The following is a 9,574-nucleotide window of genomic DNA, read 5'->3' as shown; positions in this document are numbered from 1 at the left end:
CACACTCACTCACACACACACACAGAGACACACACAAACACAGAGACACACACACACTCACTCACACACACACACACACACTCATAAATACACCAGAAATAGAATGTAATGCACACCTAGGATGCTATTGCATACAAAATCCATTTGGATTACACAGATTTAATATAAACAAACGAATAAACTTAACATGATGCCGATCACACATAAATAAAACAGGTCAGATTTCTGCACTCAAAAAAATCATGGTATAGTTTTGTTTGTTTGTTTTAGTAACTGTTTGCATAACTCTTTGATTTTATTTAAATAATCCTATTGAATTTTTTTATATATTGCATTATTTATATATTTTTATTTATTTGTAAATATTTTTAATCCTTTTATTTAAATATTTTAATATAATTATTAATATTAAATATTTTTTCATATTTTAATTTTTTTATTTGCATCTATTTGATTTAATTTAAATATGCATATTTGTAAAAACTATTTTTGTATATTATTTGTATATATTTGTATATTTTAATAATTTATTTAAATATTTGTAATAAATATTTAGATTCACTTTTAATATATATATTTTAAATTTTTATTATTTTTCATTATTTTCATTTATTATAAATCTTTTTTATATTATATTATTTTTAGTTATTTTTTATTTTTACAATATCAAAAGAAATTAAGCTTATATTTTGTTGATTTTTATAGAAAATAAAAATTATAAAAATATTGTTTTTAAGCCTTTCATTTAAATTGTCACATTTTATATTATGATTTTTTTTTTTTTATCATTTAAAAATGCATTTATTCAAATAGCTTACAATCAGCATAAATCTGTTCATAGTGAAAACAATTACATTTATTCAGTTAAAAAGTATGAACATGGTGAAAATATGACTAGCTGTGGAACAATCAATATTAAGTTACTTAAAATGTATGAGATTGAAACAAATTTCAGAAATCTGACCTGTTGCATTTATGTATGACTGACAAATATGCATCACATTAGGTGTATTATTTTGTTAAAGTGGTGAAATCCAAAAGATTAGAAATATTATATATAATTCAAATACATAAATCTGCAATTTAGGCCTAAATAGTTATTTGTGGAATGTAAAATGTAGAATGGATACTATTTCTCCCTTTATCTGACAGAAATAGTCAACAGTATGCCATTCTGAAGTTCAGAGTTAGACTTGTCTTCAGTGCAGCGTCGCCCTCTGCTGGTGTCTCGCTTCATCACTGAGGGCATTTTTCGCTAGTGATTTTGTCCAAGCGCTTCCAGCTTCATTCTCACTCTAAATATAGATATTTTAGGACGGTCATTTACAGACATTACAATAGTTTGCTGCTAAACGCTTCATTGTGTGTAGCGTCAGCCTCGCTGCAATTACGCATGATTTTATACGGCTGCAGATGGAGATTCAGGCAGATTTAATGTGTTCTGCTTTACTCATTAAAAGAGTCGCTTATTATAGATTACAGAGCAATTAGACGGAGAGCTACGAGTGTGTGTGTGTCTGCGTGTGTGTGTGTGTGAGTGTGTGTCTGTGTCTGTCTGTGTGTGTCTGTGTGTGTGTGTGTGAGTGTGAGTGTGTGTCTGTGTCTGTCTGTGTGTGTGTGACACACACACACACACAATTCAGAAAAAATATGCGATTAATTAGATAATTCTTTTATTGATTGACAGCAGAAATATATATATATATATATATATATATATATAATTAAAATACCAATTATCTGAGCTCATCATTAATTTTTTTTTTTGTTTTCTTTTGCATTTATCATCTATAAAACAGATAATTCACTGCATAACCCTACAGACATACCAAAACTTAAAAAAATTATTAATTAATTAATCTAATCTGGTATAAATAAATGATTTCGAACATAAATAAGCGACTTTAAAACAAGCTAATATTACTAAAACCGTTATTATAGCTAATATTACCATAATAGATACCAAAATGAAGTAACAATAATATATCTAACCAGACGGAGATGTATAATCATCTGATGATCCAGTGATGTATGATTGAATCAGAGCTCTGTTTGAAGCATGAGTAAGTATAATATGAACGGTCTCTTGAAGCTCAAGCGCGGCTCTAGTTGAGCTGGTTGTCTGAAATCGTCTGCGTCCGCAGTAAGAGATCTTGCGGTTGCTGGAGGACTCGTAGGAAAACACGGCTGGGCTTTTGGAGGATCTCCATCACATGACACACTTGTCTTTATGAGGCTTTTTGAGATGATGTATTCAGTAATTTATTTAATGTTATATTATTCATATTTTTTTTTATTCATTTATATTTGGTTATTTTTATAAATAAAACCAAAACTGTTAAAAGTTTTAGTTTAATCACTTGTATATTTTAAAATGATATATTTAAATATATATATATGTGTGGCCCTGGAGCACAAAAGCAGTGTTAAGTCGCTGGGGTATATTTGTAGCAATAGCCAACAATACATTGTATGGGTCAAAATTATAAATTTTTCTTTTATGCCAAAAATCATTAGGATATTAAGTAAAGATCATGTTCCATGAAGATATTTAGTAAATTTCCTACCGTAAATATATCAAAACTTAATTTTTGATTAGTAATATGCATTGCTAAGAACTTCATTTGGACAACTTTAAAGGAGATTTTCTCAATATTTTGATTTTTTTGCACCCTCAGATTCCAGATTTTCAAATAGTTGTATCTCAACCAAATATTGTCCTATCATAACAAATTTATTTATTCAGCTTTCAGATGATGCATAAATCTCAGTTTCGAAAAATGGACCCTTATGACTGGTTTTGTGCTCCAGGGTCACATTTCATGATGTGCTCAGAAAAATGTAATTCAGTCATTTATTTAATATTATATTGCTTATATTTATTAATGCATTTACATTTATATTGAAGGTTTACAGTGTATTCAGCTTTCAGATGATGCATAAATCTCAGTTTCGAAAAATGGACCCTTATGACTGGTTTTGTGCTCCAGGGTCACATTTCATGATGTGCTCAGAAAAATGTAATTCAGTCATTTATTTAATATTATATTGCTTATATTTATTAATATAATAAATATTTATTTATGCCGTGAATCGAATCATCTGACACTACTGATAAAACCATCACTGATTAGTTTGCATAATAAAAGTCTACTCTGCGTCTCCTGCTGCAGGTCTTTGAGAAGCTGAAGGATCACATGCTCATCCCAGTGTCCAATCAGGAGAAAGTGAAGGTGGACGGCGCGCTGACCTGCTGCTCGGTGCTCATCAACAAGAAGAAGAACATCTGAGAGACTCCGGAAACCTTCATCAAACACACCGTTTCATATTCCGCGTGTTTCATGAATGAGGCCTGATGTGTGTGCGTAATATGCAGGATTACTTCGTTTTATCTTTGTTTTTGTTTTTGAACTCCAATAAAATGAATCGGATTGTTTCATCTGAAGGGAAGAGAATATAAAAACACACTTAAAGTCTGTTTTTTCTAACGTGTGAGGAAAATAAAGTACATTTATATTTCTAACCAGCAACATAATTTTCAAAAATGACGGATGAAAGTGGTTTTAGCTGGTTTAACTAGTCTCCAGGCCAGTTGGTGTTTAATTGGTCGGCCATCCTGACTAGTTTAACCAGCTCGGTCAGGATAACCGTCCAGCTGTTGACTTTTTTAGCAGCGGTCAGTGAGTCAAAACTATTAAAATTTTGATTGTTATAAAATAAAATTTTCATGACAGAAATTGCTCTAAACCTCAAAATGTAGCTGTAAACTATATAAATCATCTGGATCCATTCAGAATGACTGAACCGTAAGTGTTTATCGCGTTTAACGTTCATCAAGCCCCATAAAAAGCCTGTTTTTAAACACTGAATGATGATTTGTTACTTCGTGTTGCCTAGATTGTAGAGCATCGTGTTCATAAATAGATTTATAGAGCATTTGAACTGCATTTGGAATAAATATCCGCCGACTGCGCTGATGTGATGTGTGAAACAAGCCATAGTGAACTGCTTTTATTGAGTAATTGAAGTGAAAAAAAATTGTTTTTATGGATTTATTAAGTAGTTTTTGCGTTCGTTTGCCCTGCAGTTCCCAGATACTAAAAAATTTTCTAAAAAGTTTTGCTAACATTAACATGTATTTTCTTTTTCTTTTCTTGATTATTTGAAGCGTAGAGAAAACATTAAGGGAACGTTCCATCGCGAACATTTTGGAAATTATTTTTTGAAAGTTCTCTGAAACTAGTAAGCTGTGACGTTTAAAAAAAACATTCGATGAACGCCCAATTAAAACGTTTCCGAAAATACATTTCATGAACAATGTTTAAGTGCCAACGTTTTGAGAACGCCATTAAAGTCCAGATAACTTTGAACAAACGTTCTATTAATGTTACTGGAAGAACATTTGTTTGTAACTTTGAGAGAATCTTGATAGAATGTTTGTAAACGTTCTCCGTAAGCCGGAAAATTGTTTGGAATGGAATACTAGTCATCTGCATACTTAGTATGTAGTGCATGTTGACTTTTTATGTGATAACCTAATAAAACAGAGGTTGATGTTGACAATCACTGCTGATATAATTTGGTTAGTTTGGTTGCCGTTACAGGAAATAGAAGGTCAGTTGGAGCGCAGTGCATTGTGGGATATAGTATTGCAGGTCATCCAGGTATTCCAGAACATTTGCAGACTATGCAATTTTTACATAATGCAGAAATAGAGTAGTATGCTAGTCGATTCAAACATGCCGTGGTTTCACAATCCTCAGGTGCTGATTGGACGTCCTTCCTCACTGTGACGTCCAATCAGAAGTTTGCCAACACCCATGTAATTGAACGGCACACCAGTATTGGTGCACATGCTACCTTGACCCCACTAGCTTGTTGCATTTGCGTAGTGTTAGCATCAAGCTGTATTACCTTATAATTCATTATTAGGTTACTTAACTTTTAGCTTCATATATTTAAAGCCACTTTCCTTGAAAATCATAAACTCATCCAGCGCAATGAATTGTGGGTAACATTAGCTGAATCAATTGTACGATGATTTGGGACACTCATTCTAATTATGTAAACAATTTAGGATGGAAAGTGCGTGAATTGGACTAGAGGATAAAAAAGGTAATTATGACCTTTTATCTCACAATTCAAGACTTTTTTTCCTCGCAATTCTGAGAAAAAAAAGTAAAAACTTTGACAATTGTGAGACATAAACTCAGAATGGCAATATATGAACGTTGCAAAATATGAACTCGCGATTCTGAGAAACAATTTTGAGATATAAACTCGCAATTTGCGAGAATAAAAAGTCAAATTCAAGATACAAATTTGGAATTCACTTTTTAGTTTGTGGAAGAAAAAAATTGAATTGCGAGAAAAAAAGTCAGAATTCGGCGTTTTCGCAATTACTTTTTTCTCATAATTGCGAGTTTATAAAAGAAAAATGAGAAAATTTACGTAAGAATATAAAAACGTCAGAATTGCGAGAGAAGAAAGTCCGGATTGAGATATTAAAAAGTTGCGGTTATCTTTTTTTAGTTTGTGGAATACAAAAATTTAATTGCGAGAAAGTCAGAATTCTGAGTTTATATTTCATAATTGCTTTTTTCTCATAATTGCGAGTTTCTAAAAGAAAAATGCGAAAATTTACATCAGAATATAAAAAACGTCAGAATTGCGAGAGAAGAAAGTCCGGATTGAGAGATTAAAAAGTCGCGGTTATCTTTTTTAGTTTGTGGAAGAAAAAAATAGAGTTGTGAGAAAGTCAGAATTCTGAGTTTATATTTCGCAATTATAAAAATGATTTTCTCATAATTGCGAGTTTATATGAGAAAAATTAGAAAATTTAAGTCAGAATATGAGAAAAAAAAAAGTCTGAATTGAGAGATTAAAAAGTCGCAGTTACCTTTTTATTTTATTTTGTGACGGGAACAAGCTACTCTAGTTTTCTGCATGTGTGACAATTAGCTCAAGTTGCTAATCTGCCTAGCTGTACGTTTAGCTTCGACAAACAGCTCCTCAGTCACATCTCACGTTTCAGTTTAGCGCTTTTCACAAGAACTGTTTTAGGATTCGCAGAGTTACTCTGTCGTAATGCGTCAGTTTATTTCTCCTGCTGAAGAGAAAATGAAGATTTAAAGCTCAGAGACACGGGCATGCGGCCATGAAACAGGATTTAGAGTTGTCCCAACACTTTTACGACGTCGACAGATAAACACACCAGCCGCCTTTTATACCTTTTATAACAAAGTGAATTATAGGCCATGATGAAAGCGCAGGCCTGTCATTCTTGTCTCATTCATCGTCTCGTGGATGCTTTGCAGAATACGTTATCATTATTTCTCTGCCAGAAAGACACTTGTAAAATATTCTGCAGTTTTCGTAACGTTTCCAAGCCCCACTGTATGATATCACAGTCGTAAAGAAGCCGGTGTTTACTAGCGACCTGCTCATCCAGAAAGAATGCCGGGTTTCATCACGAACTAGAGTTTTTCCTGCTATCATCTCACCAAATTCATGCTGAAATCTGTCATCATCCTAAAAAAAGAAACCGTCTCAGGTCTCCGGGATTCAGTATTTTCTTTCTACTCTTGTATTTTCTAAAAAGCAACCCTGATAGCACACGTGTACATCACAGAGACGTCTATTTGACGTCTGCAAGACGTATTTTTTAGAGTGTTTGCTCATCTGCAATACATCTAAAAGACGTTTCCTATCAGATGTCAAATAGACATTTAGAAGATGTCTTTAAGATGTTTATGATTTAGAATGAATGTAACACTGACATCTTAAAGACGTCTATCAGATGTTTGTCCACAGCAGATGCTTTCCAGATGATCTTTAACAGACGTCTTGCAGACGTACCTGTGCTATCTGGGAAACTTGAATGCTTGATCGATGTGACTCAGGACTTCTTAGATGTGATTTTTATGTGCCATAAGGCCTTTAACACTGTGTCTTTGCTCGTTGTAATGATTTTGTGGGGTTTGATAAATAAAGCCGTGTGGGGAATGTGTGTGTTTTGTTGTAGTGTTCTGTGATCGTGACTGATGTTGAGATGGTCGCCATCCACATTCACTCAAACCTGTTTACGTACACAATTTGTGTGCTCATTTGTGTCTAATGCAGATGGAAATTAATGCATAAGTGAAATTCTTGGTAGCATCATTGTTATAATTAAAGTAGGCTACCTGAGCATATGTGCTTCTATTAAGTCGCTTTGGATAAAAGCGTCTGCTAAATGCATAAATTAAAGAAAAAAAAAACATATCTTGTTAAATTACAGCATATTCAAACGACAATGATTCTAATATGCTGATTTGCTGCTCAAAAAACATTTAATACTATTGAATAGAAAGATCCAAAGGTTATCCAAAGGTCAGCATTTATCTGAAATAACATATTTTGTAACATTATACACTATACCAGTCAAAAGCTTGGAGTCACTATTTTTTTTGTTTGTGACACTGAAGACTGGAGTAATGATGCTGAAAATTCAGCTTTGATCATAGAAATAAATTACAGTTTAACAGATATTCACATAGAAAGCAGTTATTTTAAATAGCAAAAATATTTCACAATATTACTGATTTTGCTGGCTTGGTAAGCAGAAGAGAATTCTTTAAAAAACATAAAAATCTTACTGTTCAAAAACTTTTGACTGGTAGTGTTGGATGGATGGATGGATGGATGGATAGATAGATAGATGATAGAAGGGCAATTCAATTAAAATATAACTTTAAAATCTTGAATCAAGAATTAAGAAGTTTTGGTCTGGAAAGCAGAAACTATTTCCAAAATGAAGCTGCATTTTGTGTTAATGGAGATACATGTACTCTAGGAAACATAATTATTTAAATGAATTAATTACACATAATGGAAAGTAAAACGCAAAAACACCCAGCCACCTCTATAAAACGATTCAGTGATCGTAAATGACTGTGATTGGTGAATTCTGATGCTAACGACGGTAATATTTTTATTAGCTCTTGAATTGAAAATACACCGTTTAAAAAAATAAAATGAAATTGTCGTATGTTTTATTTCTGTGATCCCGTTGTTTGGAGTGTCGATTGGCCCTTTTACGCTCCGCCTGCGTTTACGGCATCAGCGTGCGCCGGATTCAACATGGCGAGCGTTGTTTAGTTGTTGTTGATCAGCGGTTCCGAATAAACCCACAATCACTGAATCCGGCAGCCTCTCTCATCTTCATCCACCATGAGCGATGAGAAGCAAACAGAGGGTCGTAATTTCTTCATGGGTTTTGATGATCTGAGCGACAGCAGCAGTGACTCGGACGGTCGTGAGTCCGGTAAGAAGAGCCGAAGCGAACCGGACCCGTCAGGATCGTCTGAACTGCAGAGCCGCAAACGAGCCGCCGAACCGCTGCCGAAACCCGACGATCTGTTCCGATCCGTCAGCAAACCCACGTTCCTCTATAACCCGCTGAATAAAGTCATCGACTGGGACAGAAGAGCCGTCAAAGCGCCAGAAGAGGTCATTATTTTATTATTATACAATATTGAATAAAACCGTGTGCGCCAGAAAAACAAGTGCGTACTGCGTAGCCATCTTTAGAATAGACCTTTTTTTTGTGGTAGCCAGTGTTGGGAAGGTTACTTTGGAAATGTAATAGGTTACAGATTACAAGTTACCCTATTTAAAATGTAATAGTAGTGTAACTTTTTCCATTACTTTATTAAAGTAATGTAACTGATTACTTTTGATTACTTTTTGATTACTTTTCTAAATTTCTAATGAATGTTTATTTGCAACTGTTAATCATTTTCAAACATTTACACCATGCAGGGTTAACCTTACAGTAGTGCTCAACACTGTCAGACTTTCAAAATCCTTCATCACTTGAATTAAGATGATCATATTTGAACACATCCACCACAAAATCAGACATTAGTACCGCCTTTTACCTTGAGACTGATCTGAAGTTCAATGCAGATTTAAAATCATAAGAAATAGTTTACTTTTTTGAAACCAAATCTTTGCATAACTACAGGAAACACTGCATCTAACAATGGTTTGAGAAAAAAATTGTTTAATTAAAAAATAATAATAAATAAAAGCAAATACATCAACTCAAATACGGTTATCTAATAAGCATGTGTCCTATTCTGTGTACTAAACTCCTGAAACATTGGTGTCTCTTTGTATATGATATGACGATAGTTTTCTCAAAATAAGTAAAATGCTCATGAAGTGACTCAGAGCAGTTCTAGAGATTATGTTTATATGTTCATGTACTCATATATTGAGGCGGCAGAGGCTGAAAACAACGCGAGCTTCAGTAGGCCTATGTGTAGTAAATGAAACCGCATGTCTGCACCATTAATTTCCACGAGGGGCCGACTGGGAAAAAAATTTCAGGCCGGGAAATCTCACACTCATACACCCACAACAAATTCTGAAACATGGACAACCCTATTTTGTGTATGGACCTCACATAAGAAAGGTTTAAATCCTTAGGTTGGGGACATGCAAAATAATTAAAAGTTTTTCCCTTACAAAAATTATCCATGCTTTTATTATAGTAAAAGTACAGTAACCATGTTTTTTTTTTTTTTTT

General features: G+C 33.5%; 2 protein-coding genes across 3 annotated transcripts in view; both read left to right on the top strand.

Annotated features, from left to right (window-relative positions):
• LOC107747920 (N(G),N(G)-dimethylarginine dimethylaminohydrolase 1-like) overlaps positions 1-3,537 on the top strand; it is a 12,662-nt gene extending 9,125 nt beyond the window's left edge. The window contains exon 6 of the mRNA XM_016562532.1: positions 3,174-3,537. Within this exon, the coding sequence (XP_016418018.1) occupies positions 3,174-3,290 (117 nt within the window). The 3' untranslated portion in view covers positions 3,291-3,537. The remainder of the gene's footprint in view (positions 1-3,173) is intronic.
• Positions 3,538-8,015: 4,478 nt separating this feature from the next.
• The window catches only part of LOC107747917 (UPF0690 protein C1orf52 homolog), a 5,608-nt gene continuing 4,049 nt past the window's right edge, over positions 8,016-9,574 (top strand). Inside the window, exons 1-2 of one of the 2 annotated variants that reach the window (XM_016562529.1) lie at positions 8,016-8,405; positions 8,439-8,490. In XM_016562529.1, the coding sequence (XP_016418015.1) occupies positions 8,212-8,405; positions 8,439-8,490 (246 nt within the window). In that variant the 5' untranslated portion in view covers positions 8,016-8,211. Of the gene's footprint in view, positions 8,491-9,574 lie in introns of both variants that reach the window. The other variant, XM_016562527.1, reaches the window with a different exon arrangement.

The sequence above is a fragment of the Sinocyclocheilus rhinocerous genome, unplaced genomic scaffold (genome assembly GCF_001515625.1).
Source record: "Sinocyclocheilus rhinocerous isolate Xijiao unplaced genomic scaffold, SAMN03320098_v1.1 scaffold2064, whole genome shotgun sequence".
In the NCBI taxonomy this organism is placed as follows: Eukaryota; Metazoa; Chordata; class Actinopteri; order Cypriniformes; family Cyprinidae; genus Sinocyclocheilus; species Sinocyclocheilus rhinocerous.
This window is presented reverse-complemented; position numbering and strand designations above follow the sequence as displayed.